The following is a 19,361-nucleotide window of genomic DNA, read 5'->3' on the forward strand; positions in this document are numbered from 1 at the left end:
GTCTTTTTATGTTTCCTTGGTAGTGAGACTACGGCAGGAGGAGAAACGGCAGCAGGAAGAGACCAACCGAGTGAAAGAACGAAAACGCAAGCGGGAGAAATATGCAGAGAAGGTATCTCCAGACTGGGGTTGGATAGGGACTGACAGGGCCTGGAATAAGTTTCAGAAGTACAAAAAAGGCCACATGTGTGCATGCATATTTGTACATACATGGTAAACCGTGGTCTGCACGTGGAGATCAGAGAACTTGTGAGAGTTGGTTTTCTTCCTTCATCATGTGGGTTCTGAGGATTAATATCAGATCCTCCAGATTGGCGAACAAGTGCTTCTGTCTGCTGAGCCAGCTCACTGACCCCGTCTGTGTGAACGTTTCTTTGGTGAGGTAAAAGGCAGCAAATGCAGTGCTGGCTGTGCTCCTTTTCAGAGACCCTGGTGTTGGTCACAGTTGGACTGGGGCCCATCTGTCAGTGATGACTGTGAGAGCTAAGGTGATGTTACTAGCTTTTATGGAACTTTGTTTTTATTTTTTGAGATGGAGTCTTTCTACATAGCCGTGACTGGCCTGGGACTCACTGTGGAGACCAGGTTGGCTGAAACTCACAAAAATCCTCCTGCCCCAGCCTCAGGAATGCTGGGGTTAAAGGCTTGTGTTACTTATTTCATAGAATTTTTGAAAGGACTGGCCCTGCACGAGGCCTTTAATCCCAGCTCTTGGGAGACAGAGGTAGGCAGGGTGTCTCTGAGTTCCAGGCCAGCCATAGCCACACAGAGAGACTGACTCCGAAATAAAAGGCTGCGGCTGGATCCCTTTGGTCATAGGCCTTTGGTAGTCAGCAGCCTAGAGCTACTGTATTATAGCCCCTTTTAATGAAGAGTCAGTTTCAGCCTGGGGACACTTTGTACTTGCTTCTTTTATAGAGTTGGAAAATCAAAAAAATGAAAGATAATGTCCTCCTGGCCAGAACTGCCATATCTGCCCCTTCCCAGACAGGCTTTTTCCTCACTGTTCTCATGTCTAATCCATTATTGCCACTACTTAAAATAAAAATACCTTTAACAAGCCGGGCGGTGGTGGCGCACGCCTTTAATCCCAGCACTCGGGAGGCAGAGGCAGGCGGATCTCTGTGAGTTCGAGACCAGCCTGGTCTACAAGAGCTAGTTCCAGGACAGGCTCCAAAACCACAGAGAAACCCTATCTCGAAAAACCAAAAAAAAAAAAAAAAAAAACCTTTAACATTCAGGGGGTGTGGCTTAGTGTTAGAGCACTTGGGTATCATCCCTGTGCCTTTAAAAAGGGTGTGAATGGGGCTGGAGAGATGGCTCAGAGGTTAAGAGCACTGGCTGCTCTTCCAGAGGTCCTGAGTTCAATTCCCAGCAACCATATGGTGGCTCACAACCATCTGTAATTTGATCTGGTTCCCTCTTCTGGCATGCAGACAGAGCACTGTATAAATAATAAATAAATAATTTTTTAAAAAAAGTGTGAATGAAGAAGGGAGGACAGACAACCTGTCACAGAATAAAAGGTGGCTTTCACAATAGGGCATTACAGAAACTAGCAATTCTTTTGTGTGTGAGAATGTTAGTGTGTGTATTCATGTGCACATGCCACACTCTGGGTAGGACTGTTAGAGGACAACTTTGTGGGGTTGGTTCTCTCCTTCTGCCTTTATGTGGATTCTGGGGTTTGAGCTGGGATCCCAGGCTTCAAAGGCAATCACCTCTACCTACTGAGCCATCTTTCCTGTTGTAGATTAACAATTTAGATCAGATGTCGTTTTGCTCTGAGTGTAGAATAGAAAGTACCCAATGACAGCATGAACTACACAGTGTTGCACACTCTTCACCCTGTAATAGATGTAGACAACATGACTCCAGAAAAGGACCTAATAACCTGAGTTTGGTCTCAGGAGCCCATGTGGTGGAAGGGAAGAGCCAGTTCCCACAAGTTGTCCTCTGACGTCCACATGAATGCAGTCCATGTGCATCCACGCATAAATGAGTCCTAAATGAATGAGCAGATAAGCGAGCCCAGTAGAGGGTGTGGAGAGACACGGTATACCTTCCTCCTCCTTGGTGAGTTCTTACTTCCTTTAAGATACGGTGATTTAGGGCTTGAGATGTGACTCTTTGCTGGAGTACTTGCCTAAAAGGTGAGAGACCTTGCTTCAATCCTCAGAATACACATAACCTATACACACAGAAAAGAAACTGAGACAAAATGGTGATGATTTCAAGAAGATGGAGGAAGTTTGAGGCCAGTCTGAGTTGTAGACCAAGAGCCTGTCTCAAGCCAGTGCAGTGGTGTGTGCCTGTAGTCCCAGCACTTGGATGACTGAGATAGGATGATGAGATCAGACCAGGAGACATAACAAGTAGCAGGCTGTCTGGAGCCAATAGCAAGACTCTGTCTGTAATCATTTTATTTCCTAATCTCACTTTTCCCTTTGAGCTAAATGTTCATGTATTTTATGTATTTTCTGACGTATTCCCAGAAGAAAAAGGAAGATGAATTGGATGGGAAAAGAAGAAAAGAGGGTGTGAACCTTGTGATCCCATTTGTTCCTTCTGCTGATAACTCCAACCTCTCTGCTGATGGTGATGACTCCTTCATAAGTGTAGACTCGGCCATGCCCAGCCCTTTCAGTGAGGTGAGGCTCCTTCTGAATGTCTTCATCACAGCAGTGGGCTGCATCCTGACCTCGCAGCAGGGACATGATGCTAAGCCGCTGGGTACTGTTCACTTCCAGCCTTGTGGGAGAGGATTGCATAAGGACAGACTGGTTCTCAGAACCCAAGGCAGGAGTCAGGAGAGAGAAATACATGCATGTCCCCTAAGCTTGTCACTTAAGCATGAGGGCTGTAGCCAGTGAGACTATTATCTCAACCTTTTTGCTTCTAGATCTCAATCAGCAGTGAGCTGCACACTGGCTCCATTCCCCCTGATGAAAGCAGCAGTGACATGTTGGTTATTGTGGATGACCCAGCTTCCTCAGCTCCTCAGTCTCGAGCCACCAATTCTCCCGCTTCCATAACAGGCTCTGTCTCTGACACTGTGAATGGTAAGTGACTCTGCCATCTCATCAGCCCAGCCTGCTCCGCTACTTTTCTTCTTTAATAACTTTTTTTTGTTTTTTTAGACAGGGTTTCTCACATAGCTCTAGCACTCACTATGTAGGCCACGCAGGCCTTAAATTCATAAGAGCTCTGCATGCCCTGACTCCCAAATCCTGGGATTAAAGACATGCCTCACCACATCGACACATTTTGGGACACATTTTGGTTTTGTTTGAGACAGGGTTTCTCTGTAGCTTTGGAGCCTGTCCTGGAACTAGCTCTCGTAGACCAGGCTGGCCTCGAACTCACAGAGATCCACCTGCCTCTGCCTCCCGAGTGCTGGGATTAAAGGCGTGTGCCACCACCATCTGGTAGGCACATTTTTATTTATTGTGTGTATGCACACATGTGGAGGCCAAAGGACAGGTTATGAGAGTTGGTTCTCTCTTCCACCACTCTGGTCCATCAAGCTTGGTATCCAGTCGCCATCTTACAAACCCAGATACAGACATTTTATTTCTTCTTCCAAGAGTAAAATGGAACAAAAGATTTTATTTAAGTGTGTGTGTGTGTGTGTGCACGCGCGCACTTTCATGTTCCAGTGTGGAATGTGAGAGCATACATAGGTGTAGATGCGTGTGGAAGTCAAAGGCTGACAGCGGGTATCTTTCCTGATTGTGTATAGAAGACATAGTTTGGATTTACCTGTGTCTGCCCTCCCCATCCCCAGTACACATGCTGCCACACTTTTATAGGTACTAGAGATCCAAACTCAGGTCTCAAAGACTGCACGGCAGGCCTTTAGCAGTGGAGCCATCTCCCAAACCCCTATTTTTGCTAGCTGTTTAATTAAGTTAGCTGTGGGGGCATTTCTTTTCTGTTGATAAGGCCCAGTGTTATTGTCGTTTCTTGAGGAACCTGGATTTTAAAGCCTGAAACAATAGGACTGAACATAGTAGTGTAAGGAGGATAAGGTGGGAAGATCTTGAAGAGAAGGCCAGTCTCAGCTACGTAGTGAGACCCTGTCTGAAAAATTAAATTAAAAATATAAAAGCAACCTTAGAAGTAGGGCTGGCTATGTGTTTTGGTGGTAGAGTGTGTGTATAGTATACCCAAGGCCTAGATTCAATACCCAGGAAAAAATGTAAGAAATAGAGGCCCAAGGCAGAAACACTTTAATTTCCCACAGCATGTCGTTGGGTACAATAATAAGAAAATAACCATAGTGGAAGCCACTCCTTAGAAGGAAAGACAGTTTGAAGAGCATATCTGTGTTAAAAGACAATCCCAGATGTCCTCAGATATCAGCCAGCCGGGCACCGTATCCTGTGCCTGTAGTCCCAGAACTCAGGAGACTAAGATTGGGAGATTACTTAAGATCAGGAGGTTGAGGGCAGCCTGAGCAACATTAGGAAATCTTGTCTCAAACAAAACAGAATACCTTGAGAGCCAGCATTAGCATTCCCTGTCAAGGGAATATTTGTTAAAGTTTTAAGAGATTTATTATTTTCCTTCTTGGCTATTTGTTTCCACAGGAATTTCCATTCAGGAAGTGCCAGCTGCAGGACGTGGTCACTCAGCTCGAAGCCGAGGCCGCCCCAAGGGTTCAGGAAGCACAGCCAAAGGAGCAGGGAAAGGCCGAAGCCGCAAGTCCACAGCAGGCAGTGCTGCTGCGATGGCAGGAGCCAAAGCAGGGGCTGCAGCGGCTTCTGCAGCTGCTTATGCCGCATACGGGTACAACGTGTCTAAAGGTGAGGAGGCCAGGATGGCTGCAGACAGCAATCAAAGACTGTCCAAGAATCTGTTTAGCATCCTACAAGGTAGAGTGTGCAGGATACTGCAGGCCAAAATCCCGGAGCCCAGCTTCAAACTGAGCAGTTCTGACTCGCCCCTTGCCTTCTTGCCTTGATAAATTGTTGTCTTTGGAAGAGAAGTAACCATGGCCAGAGTGAGCCGAATTGGGGGCCACACTTAAAACATTCCGTTTTCCTGACTTTTCTTTTTTTAACTCTAGGTTGGTTTGTTTGTTTTTCTGAGACATTTATTTTTAGTAATCCAAACAAGGATAGTTAACTTGCATGCAGCAAACACCTGGTGCACATAGGATAAAGCAATGGAGCACATAGATCCTGCCCTTGAGTCTTAACAAGCCAGCAGAGGAGCGTTTGGTGGATGGCTTATAAATAGTATCAGGCAATATACAGATAAGTACAAAGAGGCCAGCTTCCTGTGGTTACAGGTCAGAGGGAGAGGAGCCATGGACCACTGTAAAGATTGTGGGCTGTCATTCAGAATAGCAGGAGGATGGGAGTGAGAAAGGATTTGGGCAAACATAAGAGTTGGCAGCCACCCTGGCATGTTGAGGTTCACTGAGCTTACCAGCCAGGTTGTGCTGAGGAGGAGCAATGAAAGTCAGGGTTGGAAAGACAAGACATGGCAAGAGCCGATGGGAAAGAGCTTAGCAGCTGTGTGAGAAGGGCTGGTGGCAGCTGTGGTGGAGACAGAAAGGGTGACTGCAGTCAGAATGTGCAGGCTGTCCATTCACAGCGCTGCCTCCACGCCCTGTGCAAAGCCTGACCTCAGCTATGGTGGCACACATCCATTGTCTCAGCACCCAGAGGCGAGTTCTAAACGAGCCATAGCTACATAGTGACACCCTGCTGTAAACAAAAATGTCGTGTGGGCTTAGTGTAGCTCATAGTTTTTTGTGGGGAACTTGTTAGATTTTAAGGTAGAGTGTACCTAAAACTGACCTTGTTCTCAATGATACAGACCGTGGTGACCTTGAACTTCTGATGTCTCAGGATGGTTACAGCAGAGAAAGGCACACTTGTATAGAAAGTGCTTGGCCTGTTGTGAGTGCTCAGTAAAAGTTGATTCACCTCTTTTCTCCCACTGCATTCATTTATTAGTTTACTAAGAAAATAAGTACAGTAGCTTATGCTGCTTTAGTTAATCAAAGCTGCTATGGCAGGGCTAATCCATGGCTGGGGCATGGATTGTTACCCTTTCTTGAAAAACAAAGGTGGCTAAACTAAGGTGCTTTCCAGAAGAAGACAAGAAAACATTAGTGCTTCGTGAGTTAGAGCTCTCGTCCTTCAACCAGGCCTTCCACACTGGACACATGGCCTCTCCTCTGGGTGAGGGTAATGCAGGTAGGGCTGAGTGTGCCAACATCTCTTAACTATCCAGCCATCATGCCAGGCAGTGGTGGCGCACAAAATTCCAGCACTCGGGAGACATGCAGGGGGATCCCTGTGAATTTGAGACATTTGAGACCACCTTGTCTACAGAGCAAGTTCCAGAACAGGCTACAAAGCTATACAGAAACCCTGTCTTAAAAAAAAACAAAGAAACCAACCATCTTACAGAAAGGCAATAATAGGAAAAACCCAGCAAATAACCTCAAAGATGTCGACAACCAGCAGCAGAGAGGAGTTCCCACCCCTTCCCTCTAGCCCACACTTAGACCAGTCCTGCAGACTGCCAGGGCAGATCACAGACAATTGCCACTAAGGGTCATTGTGATTTTCTCCATCCCCACAGGAATCTCTGCAAGCAGTCCTCTGCAAACATCCATTGTCCGACCTACTGGCCTTGCGGACTTTGGACCTTCAAGCGCCTCTTCTCCCTTAAGTTCCCCTTTGAACAAAGGAAATAATATTCCTGGGACTCCTAAGAGCCTCCACATGACCAGCAGCCTAGCCTCAGACTCGTTGATCCGGAAACAGAGCAAAGGCACCAACCCTGCTGGAGGACGGTAACCATCTCTGCCCTCTAGCTTCCCTCAACCAAACCAGGGGCTACAGTCCCAGGCCACAGGCGGTCTTTGGATGGTTACCCAGTGTGGCATCTTGCATCCTCCTTGGAGAGTGGAAAAGACCAGTTAGAGCAGAAGAGGACAGGCAGGTGGTCGGTGTGAGCACTTTGATCACCTAGTTCCAAAGGAGTGTCCTGGGTCCGACCCCACAGCATCCCAGATGAACTCTGCGGCCGAGTCTTAACCTCTTTCTGGGGGGGGCCTGGCATAGACCCCTTTTAGATGCTCAGGCACACTGTCTCCAGCCCCATCCCACTCCAGCTCTGGCCATGCCCCTCATGAAGGCTCCACCGGTGCTGTGAAGAGCCTTCCATAGTGGAGACCTCTCTAAAGGTTATGATTTCTTACAGGGCTAGAAAGGGAGGAAATGGTTCCCTGGTACCCACAGCCTTGAGCTCTCCTGGGTCTCTAAACTCTGTCTGCCACAGTGTCGTCACTGAAGCGTGCAACAAATGCCAGAGAAAGTGGTTGCTATACGGATGATAGCAGCTGGAGGAAGCAGACCCACAGGCAGTTTTCCTAGATTCTTCCACTGTCCAACATGTTCACACCAGGGAAGCATTAGGTCCCACCAGCAACAGTAGCAGCAGCCCCCCCTCAAGGGGCTTCCCAGAAGCCAGTCAAGAGACCAGGAACCACCTCAATCAGCAGGACACCCTCACCGCCCTCCTGCAGATGCCCCTTTGTCCGTCCTGAATGCACAGTCTCCCTGGCTTTGCCCGCCAGCCCCCTGCTTGGCTGTATGCACTGTCTGTATTGCACTGAGAAAGAAGGGACAGCAGGAGTGAGATGGGGAGGGAGCAAGCTCAGCACCAACTCTCCCAGCCCCGCCCCACTTGCCTGAGCTTGCTGCCCTCTGAGAGGGGAAAGGGGCGACTGGGAGGGCTTTCCACCTGATGTCCCTGGTGGAAACAGGTGCTTCTGGGCGGGCTAGCCTCTAATTTGCACACCTGAAAATCGCGGAATTGAGTTTAGATAGAATGATTTTTTTAAACTTTTTTTTTTTTTTTTTGGAGTAGGTGTAGGGGAAATCATTTAATTTAAATCATAAAGATTCCCTTACCCAAACCCTGACTCCTGTGTACAGATGCTCTTTAGAGGGGATCAGAAAAATGCCAAGCCTTTTTCTCTTTGAATGTGCTGTCTATTTTTATAGCTGAACTTGTACATATGTATAAAGAGAGACACATCTTTCTTTTACTAACTGGATTTAAAAAAATCTTAAATAAAATGGAGTGAGATAATTTTATGTAAATTAAAGTGTCTGTGGTCTTTGCAGCTGCCTTTCTAGAACCCAAAGTAGCCCCACCCTTGGAGATTTGACAGGGTCAGAAGAATGCAGATCTACTCCGATCAAAGGGATAGGGTAGTGGGACACTGTGCGCTGTGTGTTTGCTCAAGAGCAATGTTGAACTCGGGGCTTTGCCTCCACCCATCAGAGTAGGCTTGACCAAGTGCCTGGCATGCAGTGTCGACCCTGGAGATGTGGGTTCCTCACGATTCAGGACCTAACTGGACAGTGTGACCCAGCCTGGACCAAGCAGAGTTAGACAGTAGTAATCTGAATATTAACAGTATCCCAAAGTTTGGTACTTGTAAGAATTGTGAAAGAAAACAGTAAAATGAGTTCCTGGGGACTCCAGAGTCTATGTTTTTGACAGCTGACTGGCCAGTTGAGAAAAGGGCACTAGCCGCCTGCCTGTGGCAGCCGCTGTTTCTGTGGCCGAGCCTACAACACTGAAATGTTCTTGCATCACCTTTGAGCGGGGCTCATGCCGTTCCCGGTGACTTGAGCATGGCCTCCCTAGCCTTGGCTCACCCCATGAACTTGATGGAGACAGACAGACTGGCTGCCGGCTAGCTGTTGTTCCAGTCCTGAAGACTTCATTTTCCAGCAGCACGGCTGATGGCCCGGGTCCTGTTTTCTTGCTGGTGAACGTGACCAAGGCCTCATACAGAGTACATTGGCATAAGTTCCCCAGTGAACCGTCCCCTGCTCCATCCCTGCTGGGGCTGCTGTGACCTAGCGAGTCAGCTCACCCATCAGATGGAGGTCTCTCCAGTTTGCATCTCCACAAAGCCTCCTGCTCTTGCCAAGATCCACAGTGACTGTCTCTGGGGACCCGACGGCTGAGCTCCTTGAGCAGCTTCTCTCACACACAAACGCTGTAGTATTCCCTTGGGCTCTGGTGCGGTCGCTGCAGGCAGACCTAACATGCCATGATCTCCTTTTCCAGGCTAGAGGATTGGGGTCCTCCATAAAAGGCTTTGAACACACGTGTCTCATACCCCACCTATCCACTTTGAAAACATGTCTATTTTATGTGTAAAAGAAAACAACCTAGCTCTCTAGGGGCAGTTTTCTCCATGGCTGGAGAGAGTTCCAGGTGGGCCAAAGGTGAATTCGTCAGCCAGTCCAGGAGCCCAGTCCAAGATAAAGGCATGAGCTGCATCGACAGAGCAGCCCGGTTGACCATGTCCCTTCAGCACAGGAGTCAGGCATGAAGGCCCATGTAGGTGGGTTTTCAGATCACGGGTCTGAATGTGTAGCCTTGGAAACCAGGGCTGTGCTAGACCTGTTTTGACAGGCTCCATGCCTGGGGCTTTATTGAAAGCTTTCTGGGCTGGCTTGTACCTGGGAGGTTGGGCTGGGCACACACAGTACGTGGGCCCTGCAGACTGAGCAGTGAACTGTGTATCTTGGTCTTCGTGGGTGTGTCCATCCATAAGCCTCACGTGCACTCCACACCACACCATCTGGCCCTGAGAGGCCAAGCTCGTTGGTTCCCTTAAGTGTACAGTCGGGAAATTAGACTAGAGTCTTAGGATCGGGGGAGTTTTACAGCTGTTGGGATCAGCCCGGCCTACTCAGGCCACATGAACCCCTCCACTGTGCTTCTAATGCCAGGGAAGGATTTTGCCCGAGAGGTCGGCTATTGAGTAGAAAAAGCAACTGAAACCTGAGTCATCCCTTCAGGATATAATTCTTAATTACACTATGAATCATTTAGGGATCTCTTTTTTTTTCTTCTTCCTGGTTTTGGTTTTGGTTTTTTGAAACAGGACCTTAGTTAACTCAAGTTAACTCATTATATAGAGGAGGCTGGCCTTGAACTACTGTTCTTCCTGTCTCTAGCTTCCAAGTGCACCACTTGGCATGCCAGCCTACTTTGGGATCTTAAAATGTAGATTCTGCTTCAGGAAAGTGCCCTAAGTCTAACTTTCCAACAAGACCCCAAATGTTGGTGTGTGTCGCCCCACCCGGCTTTGCTGTTAAACTGTTTCTTCCATGACAGTCCTCTCGGGGTTCTACCTGTGCCATGCATTATTGAGTGTCTGCGGCCTCTCCCCAAATGCAGCCTGTCTGTCTGATTGCTGTCATTTCCAGGTCATCCCTGTAGTCCTAGCATGGTGAAGCCTGTTACTGTGACCACCAGACTCCTTCAGGGTCAGCTTTCTTAACTTGCGAGCGTGGAGAAATGTGGCTTCTCGCCCATCCTCCTCCGGGGCCCCTCCAGGGTGACGCAACCCTGCCGTGCAAGTAGCAGTCACGTCTTCCCAGTCCAGCCATCTTCATGGTGCGCGTTCACGTTACTTAGAAGAGGCCGGGTAGAGAAAGTAGGGCCTCTGACTGTGCCGCTTCCTGCTAGGAAAAAATGATGGGAGCAAAGGATGGTGACCGTCCGGGAAAGCCTTAGAAGATGGAGTAGCAGGAACTTGGTATGCTTCAGCCCTTGAATGCCGAGAAGGGTGTGACAGACAAACCGCCCCAGTACCAGACTTTGTAGGCAACAGCTCAAGCCGCAGTCCCCAGAACTGACTCTCCAGCCCCGAGACAAGATCTTTTAAGTAGCCCAGGTCACTTCCAAACTCATGGTCCTCCTGCTTCAGCATCCCAAGTACCTACGGATTAAAAGCCTGTGCTACCACACTGTGCTCAGGGATTTCTTGCTTGTCAAAATGAAGACAGCAGGCAAAACAATCTAGCATAGGGCAGGTTAACCTTAGAAAAGAAAGCAGGTCCATTACTGGCTGCAGAGACGATGGCCAGCCAGAGTGAAGGGCTTGAGACAGAAAGGATGGCAATGACCTTTTGTGCCATGTCCTCTCAGACTGAGTGGGGAGGGCTTCTTTACAGCCTGAGCAATGGCCATCAGTGTGAAGACACAGCTGAGTGACCCCAACGGTGGAATGTGAGGAAGCTCATCCACCATGTCTGTCCTGGAGTATGTCTTTAGGGTTGGCAGGTTGGAAGGGAGGCGACGTGAGCACCCATTGCTGGAAGTCTATGGCGTGGAGTCTGACAAGTAGAAGTATGCCTTAGGGAAGCAGAGGTTGGTGTCACACATGGACGCATTGTGTAGGGTGGGAAGGAGGCCTTTTCCCATTGCAGAAAGGCAATTAAGGAGGCCTCCGAGAACATACCAGGAGTCTGTGTGGATGGCTCGCTGTTCTCTTAGCTGGAGAGCCTTGGGAGCAGGGTGCTGAGAAGAGACAGGGCTTGATGATATAGCAGAAGAGGCAGCAGGTCCTGGATGAACTCTCCAGTTCCAGAGGCTCTGGAGAATCTCAGTGTAAACAGCCTGGAGCTGCTCTTATGCAAAGGTTCCCAGATTAGCATCTTGAGATCTGGGACTGAGAAGTGGGATAAAAGGGTGTTGGGAACCACCCAAGAGAATAGGTTGTTGAGGTTGTTGAACTAGGGTGGAAGACTTTATAGACTTTGGAGTACTACAACAGGAGCATTGTGTGGCGAGCTAGTGGTTGAAAGTCAGTAGGGCCTTGGGATCTAATAATTATAGGTTCAAGTTCCTTAAGGATGGGAAGTGGAGTCCTGTAGTTAAAGGTATGGTAGAGTTAGGGAGAAGGTACCCCACACCCAAAGATTAACCATGGTTGAGGACCATGTACATACAAGTAACACTAAATGGACTGGTAGGTCACCTTTATATATTTATATGTGTGACAATAATAAAGAAAAAGGCTATGGTATCCAGAGGAACAAGGAAGAGAACATGGGACTGGAGGAAGAAAGGAAAAAGGAAATCATGGTGGAATTATATTTCAGTTTTGAAATAAAAATGCAGGGCAGTGGTGGTGCTCGCCTTTAATCCCAGCACTCAGGAGGCAGAGGCAGGCGGATTTCTGTGAGTTCAAGACCAACCTGGTCTGCAGAGTGAGTTCCAGGACAGCCTGGTCTACATAGTGAAACTATGTCTAGAGAAACCAAAAAATTAAAAATTAAAATAACTAGGGCTGGAGAGATGGCTCAGTGGTTAAAAGCATTGCCTGCTCTTCCAAAGGTCCCAAGTTCAATTCCCAGCAACCACATGGTGGCTCACAACCATCTGTAATGAGGTCTGGTGCCCTCTTCTAGCCTACAGGCATACACACAGACAGAATATTGTATGCATAATAAATAAATATAAAAAAATAAAATTAAAATAACTAATGAACAAGGATTGACAATGAACAGAAGGGGTAAGATCTTCCTGGGAAAGGACAGTAGAAGAGGAAGGAAGTTACTTCCTGTGTGATAGAAGATAATAGAGACATGGCATTCTTCCAAAATGCTCCATCTCATGAGAGGCAGGGAACAATGGGGAATGACCAGGAAGGAATGGGAAAGGCTTGTCCAAGATGGCTGGAGAAACAGCCTGTGCAGGTTAGGTAGACGTGTCCTACCTATAACAGGGTGGGGTTCAGCAAATTCAGGCAAAACTGAGTAATTCACTCACATACAGATTAACAAAGGAGTAATTTGAGCCTGGACAGTTGGCTCTGTGTCTAAGAGCACTGGCTGCTCTTCCATAGGACCTGTATTCAGTTCCCAGCACCCACTTAGCAGCTCACAATCGTCTGAAACTCCAGTTTCAGGGGCTCTGGCTCCCCCTTCTGGCCTCCAAAGGCACCAGAAATGCATATTCTACAATATACATGCATATTCTACACAGATGTACACAGACAGAATATTGTATACATAATAAATAAATATTTTTTTAAAAATCAGGTGACAAGTGTCACTGGATTCAAGTAGAGCAAGGAAGACAAGACCCTAGATAAATTATTACAGTTCTGGCAACCAAACTACTTTAGTGTGCTATTTTGGATAGAAATGGCCCACATAGGGGGCTGGAGAGATGGCTCAGTGGTTAAGAGCATTGCCTGCTCTTCCAAAGGTCCTGAGTTCAATTCCCAGCAACCACATGGTGACTCACAACCATCTGTAATGAGGTCTGGTGCCCTCTTCTGGCCTGCAGGGATACACACAGATAGAATATTGTATACTAAATAAATAAATAAATAAATAAATAAATGAAATGGCCCACATATACTCATGTGTTTGAATGCCTGGTCCACATGGAGAGGCAATGTTAGGAGGCGTGACCTTGTTGGGGGAAGCGTGACACTGTGGAGCCAGGCTCTGAGGTCTCACATGCTCAAGCGAGGCCTCATGTAGCAGTCCCCTACCGCCTGTAGAACTCACAGTTTCTTCTCCAGGATAGTGTCTTCCTGCATGCCAGCATGCGCCTTGCCATGAAGATGATGGATTTGTCTTAGTTAGGGTTTCTTCTGCAGCGAAGAGACACCATGACCATGGCCACCCTTTATAAGGCTTACATGGCTTACATTTTCAGAGGTTTATTTGGCCCATTATCATCACAGTGTGACATGGTGCTGGGGAAGGAGCTGAGGGTCCTACATTTTGACCTGCAGGCAACAGGAAGTAAACTGAGACACCAGGTAGGACACCTCAAAGCCTCACCCCACTTCCTCCAACAAGGCCACACCTCTTAATAGTGCCACTTCCTTTGAGGGCCATTTCCTTTCAGATCAAGACAGGGATAAGCCTCTGAAACTGTAAGCCAGCTGCAGTTAAATGTTTTCTTTTGTAAGACTTGCCATGATTATGGTGTCTCTTCACAGCAATAGAAACCCTAACTAAGACATTTAGGAACAATCAAAATGGCATGGACATGGCTAACAGCCCTCACCTTCCAATTGCTGGATTGCAGAAGTGTGCCACCCGACTTCACACACACACACACACACACACACACACACACACCTTTTTAAAAAAATACGTTTATTTATTTATTATGTATACAATAGTCTGTCTGTGTGTATGCCTGCAGGCCAGAAGAGGGCACCAGACCCCATTACAGATGGTTGTGAGCCACCATGTGGTTGCTGGGAATTGAACTCAGAACCTTTGGAAGAGCAGGCAATGCTCTTAACCTCTGAGCCATCTCTCCAGCCCCTGGCTGTATATATATACAAAAATACAAAAACAAAAATAAATAAATCTATAAGTTATATTCAGTCACAATTTGAGTGAATATTAAAAAAAAAGTAGCTATGGGCTGGAGAGATGGCTCAGAGGTTAAGAGCATTGCCTGCTCTTCCAAAGGTCCTGAGTTCAAGTCCCAACAACCACATGGTGGCTCACAACCATCTGTAATGGGGTCTGGTGCCCTCTTCTGGCCTGCAGGCATACACACAGACAGAATATTGTATACATAATAAATAAATATGTTTAAAAAAATAAAAATAAATAAAAAAAAGGAAGGATAGGGGCTGGAAAGATGGCTCAGTGGTTAAGAGCACTGGCTGCTCTTCCAGAGCACCTGGGTTCAATTCCCAGTACCCACATGGCAGCTCACAACTGTCTGAAGATCCAGTTGCAGGGGATCTGACACCTTCACACCAATGCACATAAAATAAAGTTAAATAAACCATAAAAATATATATATTAAAAAAGGAAGGATATTTTTTCTTACAGTTTTATGTGTATGAGTATGTCACATTTGCCTAGTGCCTTCATAGGCCAGAAGAGGGTGCTAGATCCCCTGGAACTAGAGTTAGTGACAGTTGTGAGTTGCCACATGGGTGCTGGGAACCAATCAGCCACGGGCCTGGGATTTGGCTCAGTTAGTTAGTGAAGTGCTTGCCTAGCACGCATGAAACCCTGGAGTTCATCCCTAGCTCCACATGAAACTAGGTGTGGTCTGCAACAAGCGGTAATTCCAGTACTTGGGGAGTGGAAGCAGGAGGATCAGAAATTCTAGCTTCATAGTAAAATCAAGAACCAGGCTGAGTTACATGGGACCCTGCCTCAAAAATAAAGTAACAGGGCCAAAGAGGTGGCTCAGCCATTAAGAGTACTGGTTGCCCTTACAGAGGACCTGAATTCAATTCCCAGCACCCCCATGGTGGTTCACAACTGTCTGTGATTCCATGTCTGGAGGACCTGATACCCTCTTCTGGCCTCCTTGGGTACTGTACACACATGATACATAGGCTTCCCTACAGGTAGAACACCATACACACAAAATAAAAACAATAAGTAGATCTTTAAATAATACACTCACACACATAAAATAAAAATAAATATTTTTAAAAGTAAAATGTCATCTCAAATTAAGAAATACTATTCATAAACAAACACAAGAACAAAGGGAGATGAAGCCTTCTGCTCTCCCCAGCTGGACAGTTAGAGTTCCTGCCCTTTCATCTTCTGACTCTGTCCAAGATGAAACTCTCCACACGGACTCAGCCAGATAGGACCAGGACTGGCTCTTTGCTCCCTGGGGACAACAGGGTTCTGGGGTCAGAACAAGACCCAGAAGAATAAGCAGTATGGTCCCTGGTTCGTGTGGCTTTTGAGAGCTGGCTGTGTGGTCCCAGAAGATATATTTAGTTGCATCAGATGCTGCTGACTGCGTGGTGACCCACAACTGTGCCGTTGATAAACAAGTCAGCAGCCTTGGGCTGCAGCCAGCCCTCCCCTTTGCCTGGGGTTGGGAGTGAGGAGTGGAGAAAGGTCAGGGCCTGGGAAGCCCAGAGAACACTTCAGCCCTGTTCCCCGCTGCCTCCCACTCTGCCTTTTCCCACCACCCAAGTCAAAATTAGCTGCCCTGCTGAGTGAGTTGACTCACTCACTCACGAAGCGTCTGCCCCATTCAACTCTTAGCCACAGCCCTTGAGAGCCTGCGATAAGCCAGGCTCTGAGCTAGACACCAAGGATACAGTAACAAATTGGGAGACATGGGCTCTTGCCCTCATGGTGTGTCACTCTAGTGGAAGGGATCATAGAGCTGGTGACATGAAAGCATTCAGTGTCCACACAGCGGTTTAAAGTGCAGGGAGTTTCACTTATAGCCCAGGCTGGCTTCAAACTCGCTATCTTCCATCCTTAGCCTCTTAAGTGCAGGGATCACATGCAGGAGCCATCATGCTCCCCACTCTTCCCCCTCCCTCTTACCCATCCTCATTCTATTGAGCCGGGTCTCTCTGTGTTGCCCAGGCTGTCTCGTATTCCTTCCTATCTCAGCCCCCTCAATGACAAGAACTAAAGCCATTGTCCACTGCACCCAGTTAGAGCCCTTGTCTTTCTGAGACAGGTTTTGGTCCCACTTTTCAGTTTACATTTGAGATGCCCAGAGAGAAAAGGTGCCTTGTCAAAGACACACAGCTTAGCTGGGTGGTAGTGGTGCACGTCTTTAATCCCAGCACTCAGGAGACAGAAGCAGGCAGATCTCTGTGAGTTTGAGGCCAGCCTGGTCTACAGAGCAATTTTCAGGATAGCCAGGACTACACAGTCTTGTAGGAGGTCCTTCTGTATTTGTGTTGCTTTCATTGGTTAAATAAAGAAACTGATAGGGCAGTACTTAGATAGGCGGGAAGACAGAACTTAATGCTGGGAGGAGGAAGGCAGACAGGGAGAGCCGCCATGAAGTTGCCAGATCAGAGACGCTGAATCTTTCCTGGAAAGCCATGACTTCATGGTGATACACAGATTAACAGAAATGGGTTAGATCAGGATGTGAGAGTTGGCCAAGAAGAGGCTAGATATAATGGGCCAGGCAGCAATTTAATTAACACAGTTTCTTTGTGGTTATTTCAGGGGTTAAGCTAGCCAGGTGGCGGGACGCAACCTGCTCCTCCATACTACAACACAGAGAAACCCTGTCTCGAAAAAAAACAAACTAACCCACCAATAAGCAACCCAAAATCACAGCTTCAAACATGAACCTCTAGACTGTTGTTGGACCCTAGAGTCCAAACACTGAGGAGGAGTCGCCCCCAGAGACCGCCTCTCACACCACAGCTGAAGTAAAAGCATGAGGATTTTATTAATTCTGTCATGACAGGGTCCCTCAGCATCTGGGAAGCAGAGAGACCCCGAATAGCTGGTACAGGCTACTTTTAAAGGAAAAAGCCCAGAAGTAAGGAGGTGTGTAGGGGTTGTTCTTTGACTATTGTGATTGGCTTATTCAAAAGAGCTGTTACCAATAATTGGCTGGAGAGCTGTTGCCAGATCAGATGAGGTAAGAGGTCACTTTGACCCCATTTCCCAGGGAATGAGTCAAAACATACGTGTGTGGGTAATTGTTCAGGAACTGAGTCAACATATGAAAGATTCTCTTGCCCCAATTTCTGGAAAACATATGTGCACGTGTAACTGTTAGGTCCTTGGTTCCCAGGGGTGAAGGGGGGGCATTACTGCTGAGACTGAGAGGGCTCAGAATTGTCAGAAATGGCTTCAGAATTGTCTTAAAGTTTTACATTCTCACACCCTTGTTCTGCATTTAAACAGTAGTGCCCAGGTCCAGGGTGACCTGGACTTACCCTGGGTAAATCGACTTCTTCTCCTCAAAGCCCCACCCAGCCTACCTTGGCTACATAGTCCCTCTTCTGAATGGCAGCCCCTCCAACCCCACCCACTCTGAACAGTGAATGCCTCTTGCTGGGGAGAGGCCTTTCATTCTCTAGTATAAGACATGAACCCCTGCTATGCGCAGGCTCCTCTGGGACATTTCAGGACAGACATAGTCTGGCACCAACGGCTCACAGTCCGCCGAGGAGATAACAAGAACAGGAAGGAGACGGGTATTCGGGCATAGCTCAGTGGTAGAATTTTTGCCTGGCAGTCTCAAGGTCCAGTATTTCATCCACAGTACAAGATAGATAGGAACCAACAAGAAGGGTGTGAGCGATGTACAAAGAGAAGGGGCGAGTATCAGAGACGCACATCAGAGCCGAGACCAGACCTTGGTGGTTGCCGGGAGTTGAGATGCAAGGACAGCTTCCCAAGGGAGGTGACATCTAAGTGACGTTCAGGATGAGAGAACAGAAGTGCAGGACCCTGAAGGGAAAGAGCCCCAACACCCCACTGGTGTTCTTTCTTGCCTGCTAGACTCTGAGTGGCCTGGGTCTATGCTCCTTTGGGGATGCCCTGGGCCAGGAATGAATGGCATAGTTTTCCATACCAGCTCAGTACCCGCTCACTCCAGCCTGGCTCAGTGTCTCTCCCAGCCAGCGCCCCATCTCTCTCCTGTCCTCTCCAGGCTGGGAACAGGACTGGTGCGGGCTGTAGGCTCTGTGAAGGATGCAATCACAGCACGGTACATTACTGAGCCAAGTCCTCTGCTCCCCCAACACCCACGAGCTACATAGGTCAGGAAAAGAGACCGTAGGCTGGGGGAGGGGCTGGGGGAGCAGCTTGATGCCACAGAGCGGCAGTTCCAGGAATGGCTACAAAGAGCTTCTCTGGGCATGCAAGAAGAGAAGAAAAAAAAGACATGCCCAGGGTTAGGGAAATGGGGGTGGGGTGGGGTGGAATAACAGGGGAACAGCAAAAAAGACAAAAGTAGACACTAGCAGAGTAGGGAAACCTTATAAATGGGAGGCCTAGGTGGCGTACTCCTTAAATCCCAGCATTCGGGAGCAGAGTTCAAGGCCAGCCTGGTCTATAAAGGGAGTTTCAGGATAGGCTCCATAGCTACACAGAGAAACCCTGTCTTGAAAAAAATCAAATAAATAAATAAATAAATAAATAAATAAATGGGGAGGTTTGGAACAACTTCTGGGGGCTAGAATAGTGGAGAGGAGCAAGGATGAGAAGGGCCAGGAGGCTTGATGGGCTTTGAGATATTTAGCAGTTCTGTGAGAAGGGACTGGGGAAGCCTGCAGGCTACTGTGGACTTTGATGTGTAACTACCAGTAACAGCGCTTTTGCCAGAGGCAAGGGAAAAAGACTCCTTCGGACTGACCGGAGCCTGTTTCACAAGTTCTCAAGGAACGCTGACTTTTATCTAACTGCCAGAGATCTTTCTGTATAGTTCAGCTTGAATTGAACCAATTCTGGACCTCGTCAATGAACCTCCCATTTTCAGGGGAAGTGGGGCACCCTTTGGACCTGACAGTAAGATGCGGTCCTCTTCTAAGAATACTCGGGTCTCACACAGACTGAAGGAGAGAATCAGGCCCTTGACCATGCCTGGCTGGTCTGCCCTTGCCGCGTCTCCCAGCCCACATCCCTGGGTTTGGCATGACATTCAGACTAAATATGACGGGAGAGGAGGCTCAGAGCCCTTGCCTATGGGTGAGCCTTCTATGGGCTCCTTCCCGCCAAGGTGATGAATGACTTTGCATTCAGACAGCCATTTCCCACATGTCCGGTTAGTACAGCCGGCCCTAG

General features: G+C 47.8%; 2 protein-coding genes across 4 annotated transcripts in view; both read left to right on the plus strand.

Moving 5' to 3' along the window:
- Ino80 (INO80 complex ATPase subunit) overlaps positions 1–8,126 on the plus strand; it is a 109,305-nt gene extending 101,179 nt beyond the window's left edge. For 2 of the 3 annotated variants that reach the window (XM_050132757.1, XM_050132761.1), the window contains exons 32-36: positions 24–112; positions 2,496–2,651; positions 2,903–3,062; positions 4,593–4,808; positions 6,604–8,126. In XM_050132757.1, the coding sequence (XP_049988714.1) occupies positions 24–112; positions 2,496–2,651; positions 2,903–3,062; positions 4,593–4,808; positions 6,604–6,821 (839 nt within the window). In that variant the 3' untranslated portion in view covers positions 6,822–8,126. The remainder of the gene's footprint in view (positions 1–23; positions 113–2,495; positions 2,652–2,902; positions 3,063–4,592; positions 4,809–6,603) is intronic. The other variant, XM_050132770.1, reaches the window with a different exon arrangement.
- The window catches only part of Ppp1r14d (protein phosphatase 1 regulatory inhibitor subunit 14D), a 295,305-nt gene that overhangs the window by 128,045 nt on the left and 147,899 nt on the right, over positions 1–19,361 (plus strand). The gene's annotated exons all lie outside the window — the stretch shown is intronic.

The sequence above is a fragment of the Alexandromys fortis genome, unplaced genomic scaffold (assembly GCF_014885135.2).
Source record: "Alexandromys fortis isolate MF-2015 unplaced genomic scaffold, M_Fortis_MF-2015_v1.1 scaffold_6, whole genome shotgun sequence".
Lineage (NCBI taxonomy): Eukaryota > Metazoa > Chordata > Mammalia > Rodentia > Cricetidae > Alexandromys > Alexandromys fortis.